Here is a 16,278-nt window from a genome sequence, read left to right on the forward strand (position 1 = left end):
TACATATACAGTTTTATAAGAACTTATAAATTTTAATCTATTCCCGTGGAAAACAAATTTTATATTAAAAAGAGAAATCAGTCTTAAAATTAAATATAAAAATTAAAAACTGACGTTTTAATTATAGATAATTAATGCATCATTTATAACTAGGCTTACATATACAATATACAATTCATATAATATTCATAAATTATAAAAAATATTTCTTTACTTAACATATTTATGAAACAAATAATTTCCTTATTATATCTTAGTATCTTGCTACTAAGCCTTTTAATTAGGTTATATAAATTAAAAACGTTTTATGATGCAAGCAAAATTTAAAAACTAAATAAAACTGATAAAATAATAAAACATAAAAAAACAAAAAGCATGTTCTAATGAATTATTTAAAGCTTATTAGAAGATATAAATTAATTAAATGGATCACAAGTCTAAATCTGTGAAACGATATGTATCATTATTGTAGTATCATTACAATTACAAATACTTTTGAGATGGTAGTTGAAAAGTTGTCTAAAAATAATCATTAGTCTAAATAGTTATTGCTTATTTTATCGAACTTATTAATGTTCAATTTTATCAATAAACCTCACGTTTTTCGGAGAATTTTCAGTTTTCATATCTGACACAATATTACTTTGCATGCTAGATTTCTTTGGTGACATATTGTGATTTAAAAACTTCTTGACATCACTTTTTGCAATTGATGTTTTATCTACATTATTACTGACATTATCTGGTGAGACTGTATTTTCTTCCTTGCATTTATTTATATCTCTATTCTGGAAGATAGTCTTTATACCATTTGTTACATCAACGACAGTGTTGTTTGCGCTATTTATCGAATTTGTACTCGTGTCTTCACATTCACTTAAATCTTTATTCTGGAAGATGCTTTTTAAAGTTTCAATAATATCTTGCATTTTGGTTAATGATTCAACGATTGGCTTAATATTGTGATTCTGATATTGGCACAGCTTGCTCAAGGTCTTCGCAGCAACTTCAATTTGTGTAAGACATGCATTTACATCCTCCTGCTGATCATGCATTACAGAAATTTGATCATTTAAAGTCGGTTCCAACATAGATGTGTCCATGGTAAATTGATGAATGCTTTCATTCAACTGCTTTTTTACAGGTGTCATATTTATCGAAATTCGACTATTGTTTAAAGAGTCTTCGAATATTTCTGTCGTGTCATAAGGCTCCCAATTGCAAGACAAATCCCGCAGTTCCTTTATCGAGTCTTCTATATCACAATTTCTCAAGCGATAAATCCAATCTAAAAAGTCTATCGGTTGCCACAATGTCTCCACTGTATGGGTTTTATCACGAACGCGAATCACTGACTGTAAATTTTTCTTTACTATTATTTGTTGTTGATCAAATTCCTAGAAACAGAAAATAGCATGAAGAGTACTGGAAAAAAAGTTGAAACAATTGTGTATACACAATCCTAGAGTATATATCTAGTAAATCATAGTACAACTAATTATTCTTCATATAAAAAAAAATAATAAAATTTAAAATAAATTTTTTTGTTGTATAATTTTCAAGAGAAAATGATTTTAAATATAAAAATTTAAACGTGCTTCTATGTTTTCCTATAATAAAAATATTGAAAATATTGAATTTTTGTATGGAAGAAAAAGTTTTTGTTACAGCAAGTTGCATATTGAAGTATATTGTTATTAATGCTAAAGCATATTCTCCGCTATTATATCTTATTATTGTTATTAAGATTAGTTACAGTACTAATAGTAATATCAGTATCTCTTATCATAATTGTGTCGTAATAAAATAAATTCTAATAAATTCTACAATTAAAAAAAAATTATTCTATTTTTTACTCAATTTACATAATAAATTATCTTAACTTATATTACTGGATACTTTTCCAAATAATGTGTATATATAATTGTTGTAACACATAACTCACATAATTAAATCCGGCTTCTTTACACCGCTGACTCGCTTCCTTGACAAGTATTTGCATTTCGTGCAAACTAATGCCACCGGCGGTTATTGCTTTTTGATCAAGTTTCGTCTTTAGCGCATTCTCGATATCCGCAGTTCTCTCGTTCAAAATATTCTCCAATTCTTGCAGAAAGTTTGATTTGTATGGCGATAGTCTCGCGTGACTTTGCTCCATTTGTATCTTCTTGATCTTATTGTTAGTTTCCATCTCTGTGACAAGTAATTGCTTTTCCAATTCCAGTTCCTTCTTTTGTTGATTAATTTGTTGGAGTGCGTGCTTTTGCTCTTCCACAGTGGAACCGAGAATTTCGATTTTATGCTCATATGCTGATTTTTGCGATCCGAGTTGCAATTCTACTTCGCGTTTAGCATTTTCCAGTTCCTTTATCGCTTTCTGTTTCGATTCTTCCAATTCTGCTCTTAATCTATATCAGAAAAAATTATTGGGTATAAAAATAATAACCGTCGCGATAATATTTGTCGATGGGAGAAGAATCAGAATGCAATTGTTGATAAATATTTATGTGACTAATGATATGTTTTCGATAATAATGCAAAATTATATTATTAATTATAGTACAGCGAAAGCGTAAAACCGCCAAATGTTTTGATTGGATTTTCAATGAATGAATTTGCTATTATTTTTATATACAATCAGTAGTAACAAATAAAATGGCATTTTCACAATCTTCATTGAAACAATCATTGGTAACATAAAAAATTGTGTAACATAAATTGCATTTTAATCCTTTTCCTTCAATTAAGATTTAATATCGAGAAATCTGTCCATTTTTTCTAACACGTTTATTCTGAGCAATATGTACCTTTCTTCCTGTACTCGAAGAATTTCTTGATATGCAAATTCAAAATCTATCGCTTGTGTAGAAAGTTTGACGTTGCAGAGCTCGTCATATGGATTTAAAACTTTGAAATAGTGATTACCACCGATCACTAAGCGATCACCATGTTTAAGTATAATTTTTCCAGTTATTATCTAAATGATAATAGAAATATTTTTATCAAATATTTTTAATTTTTATTATTTTTACAAACAACTATTAACAATATATTATTCACTGTCATTACCTGTCCATTGACATACGTGTCTCCATCCATTTCTGGTGTCAAGATTAATTTTCCTCCTTTATTTTCAATGGAGCTAAAAAAAAGAAAGAAAATATAGGTGACGCAATCAATAAATAATATATAAGACGATAAGGAAAATAGATTAAAAATGTTAATCGTGCATGTGTTAATAAAGAACTGAAATATTCAATAGCCAGTAAAATAAACATTGTATCGTTTCAATAAATATTCAATTTTCACCAAGTGATAAGTCCATTGCATTTCAAAACGAATTGTAACTTGCATATTTGTTGGCATAATTAAACAAGTAATTTAAATATTTTATCATAAGTCTCCGACTTATTTAGATTCCAATTTATTCAGTAATTTGTGAATGCCTGATATATCCTGAATAATGCGACATGATTGCCGATGGTAAAACATAGCACAATATCATTATAAATAGAATATGCGAATATAAGAAAAATCGACAACGCTTATATAGAATTACAAGAAACACAAAATTTGTTTCATATCTATCTGAATTCATCTAATCAATAAAATAATTTATATAAATTAATAATTGTTACTATACATCCTCATACGTTGCAATAGCATAATAGCAATATTATACATGCATTAAGATTAAAAACAGTCATAAGAACTAATAAACACTATGTACAATGTATATAGAAATTCGTAGTTTCAAAAAGTTCATTGAATTGGTTAGCATAATTACTAAAATTGTATGAAGAAATATAAAAACTGAAAAATTTTTCAAGTGACTTAGAAAAATGATCAATACGCGTTAGCAAAATTCATTAATAGAAATATGTTATGATTAATTATAAAAATGAATTATTTTAAAAGAAATATAGCTTAAATAATTCATAGTATTTTATGTTTCAGAAAAAAAATGTTTAGAACTTTTTGAAGCTGTTGGTATGATGGAGGAAATAAATTCACACAGTACATTTGAAAAAATACACATAACGAAAAAGAAAAGCCAGCATCCACACTAGAAAAATATTTCTTTTATTTCACTAATTCACTCCCTCTTTTTCTTTTCTCTTCGAGCCCAAGAAAAAAAAGAAACAGGCACACACAGTCTTTGACTAACCAGTGCAATTCCCTAACAAGAGGTCCATCCAACATGATATCCAGTTTTCTGAGAGTGGATTCAGGTCCACTACCTTTCCCAACACGAACCAAACCTGGAGGTATGAGATACAAAAGCGTACCAGATAACATAGGATCGGCCGCGAGATTTACAAGACAAGGCTGTTTATCTTTTTCGTGAAAATCAATCTCGATGGCGATCCCACAACGACGCAAATACCTAAGCTCCGAACTTTTTTTCTCCTCGGCTTTCTGGAACTTTTCGCGCCAGCTCCTGTAATTATACGTCTTAACGATTAGGTCTTACCGATTCAAATGTAAGTCGGAAAAAATCATTAAATTTGCGAAATTTCTGTATAGATTTAATGACACCACATATGATTCCACGATAAGTAGCTTCATTTACTGACACACATAAATCCTGAAACTTTGATAAATTTTACTATAAAGGATAAAATTGATTACAATTCCGAGTCTTCAACAAAATAATAATCGTTTAACATCATGAAACATGTATTATAAGGTCCTTATTTAAAAATTATATTTTATAAAAATAAAATTATTCTGATTAATTTTTCTTTAATAATTAATTGAAAATAATTTATTTTAAATTGATATGCGTATATATATATATATATATATATATATATATATATATATATATACATACATACATATAAAGGGACAAATTTGACTTTATAATATTATTCTTTTATATATAAGAAATCCAATTATTTCACTCACATTTGAGTTGCGGCCAATTGTTCTTCTGTTTTCTTCAACTGATCCTTCAATTTATCAATTTCCTTTTGTTTTTGCTTAACTTTCCCATCGGATTGATGCATTGGCTCGATGCAATTGACTAATCGACGAGGTATAACTCCAATTTGCTTCTCATATCCCTCTCGCATGCCGCGTAAACGTTGAACTTCAGCTTGTAATTCGCTATTCGAATAAATGAAGCTATTAAAATATATATGTACACTTTGGTTCTCTCAAATGTATAGCAATAAAATTTTAATATTTTTTGTGTTTTTTTTTTCTTCATATTCGCGCAATTTTTACATTTCTAACAGTTTTGTAAAATGTAATCCTGACGATGAATACCGAGTTTTTCTTTAATTGAATTTAAGAGAAAAATATTTTACCGAATTACACGATCATGTGGATCCTCGTTGATACGGATTCGGTTGACTATAGCCCTGGCCTGGCATGCATATCGAAGAGTCGCTAGAGTTTCTTCCACGTGAATATTTGCCGGCGATACCGTTCCCAACATCGCCGTCCGTGAATTACCTCCTAAACTCTCCTATAAAAACAATTATGTATATTTTTACACGATTTCTTGGCAACTTCTCTACAAAATTCGTATTTTTATATAGAATTAATTTTATGTGATCAAATCATCAAGACGAGAAAAACATATGAATAATTTCTTATTTAAATAAGAAATATTTTTTGAAGCAGAATATGTATTTTTTATATTTCTTTTTTATTATGCTTATAAATAAATATTTTATTTTTAATTACGTAAAGTTAACATTTTTAATCAAATTTATTTTTCAAGAGCCAATTGCCGAAAATAAATAATAATTAAATGAATAAATAGCAATTTATACTTCGTTTTTTTAGAAATAACTTCAAAGTACAATTAATTTTTGGATTATTGTTTTATACAACATATCACTATAATTTTATCTCTATATTTACAAATATTAATAGACTGTTTTTACACTGTAAAAACTGACTGTTTTTACATATAGTGTAAACAACTTGTTAAAATAAAAAAAAAACAATAACATTGAATAGGCGATTGAATATTGTTTTAACAAAATCTGGACAAAAAATTTGATATTTTAACAAAAGAATTCCAAAAAAGATTTCAGGTATTTAAATGTAGCAGAATAAATTGAATATATATTTATATAAAGATGTAAGAGTCAAAAATCTTCCAGATGAAAAAGATGAATTATTTATAGAAAAATATTTTCCAAAAAAGTCATTTAAAAAAGAGATAATCCAATCATTACCGACTAGTAATGTTTTTTTAATAAAATAAAATATCAAAATAAAAAAAAAAATATAAAATATAATAAATTTATTCTAATATAAGTTAAAAAAAATTGCTGTAAACAGATCAAAATTAATCGATCCCGCGACAGCGCATGTGCGATTTTTGCCGCTCATTGTCCGCGAGTTATCAATGAAAAAAAAAATATCTTTTGCTGATGATTGTGACAATAAATTAACTCGATTCAATAAATATTAATGCGTTCATAATCAAAAGCTATATTATTTTAATTCACACAAATATGATTAATATGTATTACTTTTTTATGAAAACTGAGAAATAAAATAAAGCGAGAGCGCTGAACGCTACGCACGCGTGCACGCACGCACGTAAGCACGTACGCACACGCTTTCGTTGTCACGCACATTGCTACCTTTTGCGCGTCGCGCAAATCTGCGAGAAGCGGCGAAGGTGATTGGCGGAGCGGAAGGTGGGGCACATCGGGAGCGTAAACAAGCGTATACGCATTCCGAAGGACGGAAGATATATATGTATCGCGAAAGAAGCGATGGAGGGGAACGGACGGTAAGTGGAGTAGGGATGACCGACAGATAAACATTGCATGCGTTGGAGTTGGGCACACATGCACGATTCACGTTTCGTTAGTTGAAATCAGAAACGATCGGTGACGGATCGAACTGACGTCTTTTGAAAAAAGAAACTGCGTTTCTGCGATCAAGGAGACTGTGACGCACGCTTTATCTAACAACTGATCTTCATCTGGAGCAACCGCAGCATCTTGAGAAAAAAAAAAATCATGCTCGAGAGTACGAGTCACTGACGAAAGAATTGTCGACAATTTTTGCACTGACATTTTCGTTTGAACGTCGATAGTTAGTCGAAAAATCGTCATGGATCTCGTTTACATACCGGAGGTGTTTACTTATGGGTATTCGAGAAATCCACAATATCGCGACTATGAACTACCATGGAACAGAGACTACTTCAAATGCAATAGTAACAGTGAGTACAGAGTCTTTTTCATTGTATTCAATTCGGGGCTGATTGTCTGTCGTTTATGAGAACAGAATATGTTATTCGTATTGCGAAAACTAGCGCATTTTCTATTCGCTGTTCTTGACCATAACTGACATCTAATTATTACGAATATTCTTTCTCTCTAATTAAGAGTAGTCATATTTTATTGATGGTAATAAACGGTATTACTTTTATATATATTTGCAGCAAAGGATACTTAGGATGTCTTTTTTTCGTTTAAGTCTCTTTCCAAAATCCGAAGTAAATTTTTTATTTAAACAAAAATGTTGATAATTTTGAATATAATTGAAAACGAATAATACGAATCAAATAGCAAAATAATAATAAATCTTAAAATCTTATTTTTCAATTAATTTTTGCAGAAAAAAGATGTGGAAAGAGAGAATTGTCTTGTGTCTTGATCTGAATCTTGATTTAAGATCAAATTATTATCGTGATATTTAAAGAAACAAGAAAAAACTGGATATTTTCAATAAAAAAAAATTATTGTACTTTAATCAAAAAATTCATAAATCTCTTAGATTAATGTCCTGCATATTGGATAAGATAATGGGCGCAATGATATTTAACTTTGTCAAAACACAACAGAGATATATCGCGTGCAGATGATTAATGACGTTTATTAAACGTGGTCTCGGCAGGCGCCAAGCAAAATAATTTTCTAACGTAAATAAGAAGCGAGCTCAGATGTTATTTTGTAAATATTGATTTAATTAATAAACAAAAAAGTATATCTTCTAATCATTCATTTTTTTTTTATTTTTGATACAAAATCGCGCATATAGAATAAAATAAAAATATCACAAATATTTTTGCCAGAAGAATATGATGAAAATAACTGACAAGTTATCTCAAGATAATACGTCATTGCGTTTATCTGCAGAAAGACATATCTTATCGCTGATTTTTAGTATTATCAATAAAGATCAAATAACTCGCATATTTTTAGATAGCCATTAAATTAAAAATAAACAGTTACTTTAATTATTTATATCCGAATTCTTCTGAAATTATACTCATCATTATTTAAATGAAATAAATAATATCGACGTATCTTTCGATTATTTACATTTACGTCATCAGCTATATTTGATATCTATATAATGACGACTGACAATGAGAAGAGAATGTAAACACCAGCCGTAAAAAGTATTGTAAAAGTATGACTCTTCAATATAATCATTGTACATGGAAATTTTGCAATCTGTGAGCGACACAATGGCTTATATACGATTAAAAAGTTTTCCAAAGTTAATAGTACACAGAGTAAATTGAGTTCTATTAATACAATAAATTAAAAATTATAAATAAAAATAGAAATTTCAAATAAAAACGAATCTGAATTATAATTACAATAGTTTTATATAAATATATGAGAAGAGATGAATTTTATGATATAAAATAATATAGATATATATTATAATAATAAATTGTAAAATATTTTTGTGAATCTGATATCGTATTTTTGTTGCGATTTAAAAGCACAATATCATCATATACAATGTCGCTATATCCGTCAGCAGCATTAAAAATGCTGATAAGTGTATGCATCATATGCAAAATGTGTAAAATACTAACTGCGTCAACGTTTTGCTAATAAATTAGCATTAAATTCTCATTATATAGAGCATGAAATACAGTCCAAAACAATCGAGAATGATCAATATTAAAAAAAAAAAATATATATATATATATATATATATGATAATAGAAATAATAATTCTTCGCATTATCATGTCATTTTATATTACATTATATCGCTACAATTTAGGTGTATATATCATGTACACCAAAAGAGAAATATCGTAAAAAAAAAAAATAAAAAAAAAGATAACCAATACATTATCACGAATTCGCGTTTTTATACACCGCATTTTATCAATTGTGTTTATCAATATTAATCGTGCTTAAAGCCATGCGATTATAGCCATAATTCTTCGGATGAATAGTTTCATCGAGATAAAATGATTTACACGATATTATCTATTAAATATTACTCGATTTACTAATGGTAAGAAAGATAAAAACACACGTGTATTGTACATTTTCTCATGCTAATCAGTCTATTTACGTCATCGCTACTAGATAAGTGTTGCATAATTATGAAAATCAGTTTTAGCATGAAGCATTTATTTACGAAATACCTATCTCGATTTTCATATACATCGATTTTTTTTATATTCCATTGTTGATCGGATATTATACTGACAATAATATTTTAATGCGAATTTATTCTTTATCTCATATCTGCGCGATCTTAATACGGACAAATAAAAAGAGAAAATCTCTTGTTAACGAATTTAAGATAAGTTATGATATATCAGATAAAATGAGATATTATCGACGGTAGAATCTTAGATGTGCGTTTCTATCGCAGAAAAATTGCATTGGTTAAGTATCAATGATTATATTGCGAAAACAATAAGCACATTGTTATTGAGGATGTTATCGATATTATTGTGAATTATACCGAGATTAGATATACGTAAGAACCGTATCAAATTCGAGAAATGAGTGATGGATTCATTAATAAAATTTTAATTAGAATTTTTTTTTATGAAAATATGATAAGGAACCAATTATTTTCAATAAAGAAAAGTTATACAAAATATTATAGAGATAATACACATATGACTAAATAATTTACATTATATTTATTCGCGATTTCAGTTATTCTAAGCATCATCCATAGCACGTTACGTTTCTGTGATAAATACGCACGCGTCTATTTTTAGCTAGTTTCTTCAGACGACATGACCCGAATCACGTTTCGGACCTCAAAGCATCTCTTCTCGTTATCAATCCGCGGATTCGTTTTGAAATTCAAAATGCAGTAACTTTCGATCACATTAATCATATAAGAAATTTGACAATTAAACATTTGACAAGAACGCAAATCAGATTTCAAAAATTTTTAAAAAGCTATTTTCGAAATACATCTTCCCCAAGCCTTCAAACGACTGCATCATTTTCATCCGGATTAATTATCCGTTTGAATATAAATGTAATCCATTCAATATGTTTGCAACAACTAAGACTATTACACGTAGTACATTCAAGTAGCTTAATAGTCATGAGGTGGAACGATGGATTTCCACGATCCAAAGCAAGGATATAATTATCTGGCGCTACAGGTGAGCGAGTCCGAGAGATCTTACGTTGGCATTTTTTTAATTAACACGTCAAATTCCGTGACGGTCATTCGATGCTATTACAGGTATGTCTTGTTGACGCACAACAAAAGCAATTATATTTAATAGATTACGTGTATCGTGTATAAAGAGAAATTAAAAAATAATTAATATACCTGTATATGCTAAGAATTTTAATTATTTATCATTTATTTGTAATATATTTAATTAGAATTTTGTAAAGTACCATTAGTATTTTAAAACAAAATATTCACGTTAACGATTAAAAAAAATTGAGAAAATTATATAAGTAGCTTATACACAAAACACAAGAATATTTCAATCATTAGTTTTAATTAAATCGAAATATTAAATCACTCTTGAATTATGTTATATAATTGTAAATAGATAAAATATTTTATTATATAACTTACACAGAGTTTATTTTAATCTCAAAATAAACAATCAGGAATTTATCAACTTTTAGTAATACGTGCGTAATTTAAATCTCATCGAAAATTTCATCCGATAATTGTTGAAATATTATTGGGTCTCATATTTTGTCTGCAATAATATATGCAATTGATGCACGTATAAAACGTTACATAAACTGCAAATATTTGCTGCGAAAGATTCTATTCATTTTTATTAACGTACTTAAATAAATATTTCAAGTTCGCAGTATCTCTTTTTTGTTTGAAGAGAAAGTTTGATATTTGAATATAAATATTTGCACCTCAATTACATGCATCATTGCGGATAAAATGTTAATAGTTCGATTACTCTGTTTCGTTTCGCGAACATAAGACGTTTTTCTAAAAAAAAAAAAAAAATTTTGACTTTTTATATTTCATGAACTGCGTCAATACACGTGCCTCAATATGTTTATCAAGAAAAATATCACGCTATATATGTTCACGTTAGCAGACTCGGATAAGCTTGCCGAAGAGGAAATAAACCGGTTTAACCGGCAAGTTTTATATGACTTGTAAAATACGTACAGATAAATACGCATTTAAATATATGCGATTGCCATCAACAAAAAGAGAATATTTTTAATTTCTATAACATATTCGTATTCATAAGCATTACGTAAAACTATGACAAAATAATAATAATAATAATAATAGAAAAAAGTGAAAAACTTCATATATAATATTTCAGCTTACTATAATTGAATATTGTTATATATCGCCGTGTGAAAAAAATAAGCTAGCCAATTTAGTAATCAATTAATGAAATGATGCAGTCAAAACTATGAAAGTAGAAGTTGTATTTCTACTCAAACTTTTATTATATATATTTATAAAAGAAATTTTTCATTTATATTAAGGTAAGTCAAAAAGTAAAAGAACTTTATAAAATTTATAAAATTCCTTTACTTTTTGACTTTTACTTTAGTATATAATTATTAAATAATGTTGAGGATTGACACACTACGATTCGTTTCATATTATTATTTAGGAAAATCAGTGGAAAATCAACGAACTACTCAACAACAATCCAAAGAAAGTTGCCACTTATGCAAAGAAATGAAAAGGAGAAACCTAGCAGTTTATATAAGAAGTAAATCACGAAGCGATTCCTGTCACGAGGGGATCCATGAAGAAGAAGAGGAAACCGATACAATGCATAGTGAGAAAAATGTAACAAATATTAATCAAAATAAATCTGCTAAATCATTATGCAATACAAAAAAGCAGGAATCATAACTCGAAGTATTACACAACGAGAAAAAAAAAATAACAATATTAATTTTAAGCATAATATGCATATATATTGAAATGACTTTAATTAACTTTAATAATTAATTTTATGTTTACGACCAATAAAAATCTATCTGTTTTTGAAGACAAATTTATATAACGTGATATAAAAAAAAGAATAATTTTTTTGAAACTTTTTTATATATTTTACAAGCATGAAAATATAAACATAATGAATTATTGGGTTAATTAATTAGACATATAAACGTTATATCTCCAAAAACAGATATGAAATAAATTTTCCAAGATTAAGATTAAAGAATTAAATTAAGATTTATGCCGAAGTGTAATATTATAAACAGGAAAATTTTATCATCACGATTGTTATCAAAGTCATTATTGACAAAAATTATTAAATATATATAAAAAAAATGAAAAATTATTCGATTGACTTATAAATAATGCTTGCAAAAACTGATCTGCTAAATTAGATGTTTTTGTTTTGAAAAATTGTGATTTTAACATGTACCTGATATATGCTTTACGATTAAATTTTATCAATATTGGGTGCATGCTAATTTTCTAATCGTTTCTTTGTAAATATGAAAATAAATACATTTCTATGAAGATGTGCAAATAGATATTTGTAGATATACAAATTTCTGTATTGGCACATTAAAATTGAGTGCCTAAAATTAATATAAAGAATAATAACGTTATTTTTTTATAGAAATTGTTTACTATGACTTCGGTAAATTTAAGAAACCGCATTAATGCTTGCACACGAATTAGATTTACGCAAGAGGCAAGAAAGCGAAAAAATCATTGTAATTATAGATTTTAAATTTACTTGATAACCATCTTGCTTATGAGATAGTAAGTACATTTAGACTTGCATATTGTAAAAATTGATATAGTAAAATCAATTTGAAAATTCTTATTGTAAAATAGTTTTTTACAATGAAGGAGCTTGCTAATTGCTTGATGCATAAGACTGAATATACGATTTTGCATATAAAATATAGTAAATTAGTAATATTGCCACTACACTGTAACAAAGTTATATAACTTGTATTTAGCTCTGAGAGATAAAATTATAATTAAAAAGATAACTAATAAGAATAGAATTAAAGATTAGAAATAAGATAATATACTTTTATCATATTTGTGATATAATAATTATGTATTAAGATTTTGATTTTTTGATTTGTATATTATCAGATATAATAAATCATTTTATCGTCACAAATATTTTTATATTACGCATTTGCGTGATTTATATAACGTTGCTTGGAAATATAAAAAACCGAATATTTTATAACAAAAATAATAATAATAATCCACAAAAATCTAAACTCTATAAAGATGTATTTTCCTAAATTACTCTCACCCTTATAAAATCCTAATAAATTTTATCATTTCTAAGAAAAAATATCATATTTTAAAATTGTCGAAACTTATTTAAGTTGACAATCAATAATAAAGTATAAAATAGAAAAATTTTTTAAATATTTTAGAACGATTTAGAAGATCCATGTAAGGCTTATCTCATATGAGATATCTATTTTAAAAATTCACGCTCGTTTGTATTCATTCAAAAATATATTTTAATTTCACATTCTCAATCTTCAAAATAAATGTATTTATTAAATGATAAACTTTTTTATAGCGTTTCTCCTTATATATGAATAATCTAAAACACGTGAATAAAATAGTACTCACTTTTAGTAGCCATGTTAACACTGATTCACGATACGGCACAAAACCCTGTTTACGATTATTTGTATTCTCCGTGAGTGACACAATTACTTTTCCCAAGGTAAGCAAAGATTTATTGATTGATACACCTTCCTATTGTGAATTTAATATTAAAAATTATAAATTTTATTGAAAATGTACAGTTCAAGTAAAATTTTACTAATCATAAAAACGTACTCTTAATCTATCACCAGTAGCAGAAGTTTGACTCAATCTCTCACTACCAGCTAAATCAACCAGATTAATTTTACTACGACGATTGGCATCAAGTGATTTACAGTCCAATTCGTTGTCTGAATGTGTCTGAGTTAATATAATACTGAAAATACTATGAGATCGTGAGCTTTTCTCGTTCATACCAGTTGCAGCTGTGGCTCTTTGCGAATTTCCAACTTTAAGCCAAGCCTAAAAAATTATTAATAAAAGATTAAATTCATATGTAAAAAAAAGAATAAAATCACATTTTGTCATTACAAAACTATAAAATTACTTGTAAATCCTTATAATTTTGGACACAATGCTGACTCAGATCTACAACATAGGGGCCAAAGACAGGATGCTCTCTTACTTTAAGAGGAGCTTTTTTTAATCCATTATTTGTACTAGCCAGAAGATCATGTATCTTTTCATTATATATTTCAAAATAACTAATTTCTACAGTAGTTATAATCTGTGGGTTTTCATGCGCTTGGGTAAATATTTCTTGACAGAATCTCGGTATAATACCGACTTTTTCGTCAAATGGCGTCACGCTTAAGTGCGCAGAGTCTATGCCCATTAAACTGTAACTTTTTCCAGATCCCGTCTGTCCATATGCGAATAAACAGACATTATAACCCTCAAAGGCGTTTTGCACTAATGGCAATACCATATTACGAAAGACGATTTCTTGATTGGCATGACCAGGTGTAAGTGGATCATTATACGAAACAAAGCAATGATCATATAAAAAAGTGTGTTGTGCAGATTCACACTCCACAATAACATTCTGACCATTTCCTTGCACAACTCTTGTAACTTTTGGATCATTCAATTCTCTAAAACAGTATTGTAAGAAATGTTTGTTAGCATGATAGAAAGATTGAATAATTAAAAGTAATTAAAAATAAAATTAATTAAAATATAAAATAATTTTTTTAAAGACAATTTAATATAACTGTCAATATTTTTTTTTAATAATAATGAAACTTAATATATATGAACTTTTCCTATTATTTCCATTATAAATAATTAAGATGAGAGAAAAATATATGATAATTATTTAAATAACATATTCTGTATTATGATATCAAAATTATAGTTATATCATTAAATTATACGTACTTGGAATTCAAAGGTCTGATACGTATTCCAACAGTGAGATTACTACTTTCACCATCATACATTGTTTGCTCTCCAACTATTATATCATCAATTTTATGAGATGGAGTTTCCAAATGAACCACATTAAAGCAGTCTGGAGTACTTTGTAACAAAGCATGATCACTAAAGTAGCATTTCACAGGTGTTCTTGTAGCAGGTAAAATATTGAATTTTGTATTGACACCAGGTGTATTTGTAATTCTTGAATGCTTGGGTGTACAAAACTGCGTCACTGATGTTTTGTCATTAGATGAACTTACAAATCTTGTTCTGACACGAGTCTTTAATTTTTCATTAGACGTAATATTATTACAAATTGCATTTTCCTGCTTTACTAGATTTGTAGGTTTGACACATGATAGTTGCACACTGGATGACTTGTTTGAAGGTCTTAAAGTCTCTGTTATTTCATGTTTTGACGTCTTTTGCATAGGACATTGTGTCTTTTTATTTGTGCTTTGATTTTTCGTTGAAGTTGATGGTTCGTCAGATAAAATAAGATCTTTCTTTCTGCAACACAAAAATCATGGTTTTGGTTTGATAAATTTAATTTAATAATAAAACAGATGTAAAAAATAACAAAAATAAAAATATTAAATAAAACTTTTTTTACACATACATAGTAAAAGTTACACTTAGAAATAATTATATATGTATGTATATATATATATATATATATATATATATATATGCATGCGTTTATATACTTTTAGAATTAAATTATATAAATAAAAAAATACGTGATGATATTTATTTAATATTTCTGATGATATATGATTTAGAACTTTTATCTTGATGATATTAAAAATTTTTAACCGTCACGCAAAATGTATACAACGGCTATCGAATTGAACAGTGTCAACCGAATTACTTACGTTTTTATCGTGGGAATAGTGTTCTCCTTATTAGAATTTCTGGGCGAAGTTGAAAAGATAGCTTCGCAATATCCATGACTCGAAGATTTCAAACTATGGTGAGACATTTCAGTTAAAATCGCGGAGAAACTGACACGTGCAAGAGACAATTTGATCGATTCGGTCAAATTTGATTTTTGCGACCAAACTCTTTTGCAAGCTCTTAGTCA

General features: G+C 27.7%; 2 protein-coding genes across 3 annotated transcripts; one reads left to right on the plus strand and one right to left on the minus strand.

Annotated features, from left to right (window-relative positions):
- Positions 1–241: 241 nt before the first annotated feature.
- Positions 242–16,254, minus strand: LOC126857547 (kinesin-like protein KIF14). 2 transcript variants are annotated; one of them, XM_050607056.1, is made up of 12 exons: positions 16,070–16,253; positions 15,156–15,704; positions 14,323–14,869; positions 14,010–14,237; positions 13,797–13,925; positions 5,316–5,476; positions 4,912–5,112; positions 4,169–4,441; positions 3,070–3,142; positions 2,808–2,977; positions 1,946–2,408; positions 246–1,397 (listed from the first exon to the last, which is right to left on the minus strand). In XM_050607056.1, the coding sequence occupies exons 1-12, from the start codon at positions 16,174–16,176 to the stop codon at positions 570–572; spliced, it is 3,729 nt and encodes a 1,242-aa protein (XP_050463013.1). In that variant the 5' UTR covers positions 16,177–16,253; the 3' UTR covers positions 246–569. The 2 variants fall into 2 exon arrangements, with proteins under 2 accessions (XP_050463014.1, XP_050463013.1); XM_050607057.1 differs by lacking the exon at positions 4,169–4,441 and having other exon boundaries at positions 242–1,397; positions 16,070–16,254.
- On the plus strand, positions 6,794–13,323 carry LOC126857650 (uncharacterized). Its single transcript, XM_050607298.1, has 2 exons — positions 6,794–7,201; positions 11,833–13,323. Exons 1-2 carry the CDS (start codon positions 7,090–7,092, stop codon positions 12,078–12,080), a joined length of 360 nt encoding a protein of 119 aa, XP_050463255.1. The 5' UTR covers positions 6,794–7,089; the 3' UTR covers positions 12,081–13,323.
- Positions 16,255–16,278: the final 24 nt, after the last annotated feature.

The sequence above is a fragment of the Cataglyphis hispanica genome, chromosome 22, assembly GCF_021464435.1.
Source record: "Cataglyphis hispanica isolate Lineage 1 chromosome 22, ULB_Chis1_1.0, whole genome shotgun sequence".
Taxonomy (NCBI): Eukaryota; Metazoa; Arthropoda; class Insecta; order Hymenoptera; family Formicidae; genus Cataglyphis; species Cataglyphis hispanica.

Excerpts from the sequence above, each read along its gene's own strand:
- LOC126857650 (XM_050607298.1), top strand. The coding sequence starts at position 7,090 with ATGGATCTCGTTTACATACCGGAGGTGTTTACTTATGGGTATTCGAGA. Across the intron at positions 7,202-11,832 it reads CTTCAAATGCAATAGTAACA|GAAAATCAGTGGAAAATCAA; the intron begins GTGAGTACAGAG and ends ATTATTATTTAG.
- LOC126857547 (XM_050607056.1), bottom strand. The coding sequence starts at position 16,176 with ATGTCTCACCATAGTTTGAAATCTTCGAGTCATGGATATTGCGAAGCT. Across the intron at positions 4,442-4,911 it reads CAATTGGCCGCAACTCAAAT|GAGCTGGCGCGAAAAGTTCC; the intron begins GTGAGTGAAATA and ends GTATAATTACAG. Across the intron at positions 2,978-3,069 it reads ACACGTATGTCAATGGACAG|ATAATAACTGGAAAAATTAT; the intron begins GTAATGACAGTG and ends ATTATCATTTAG.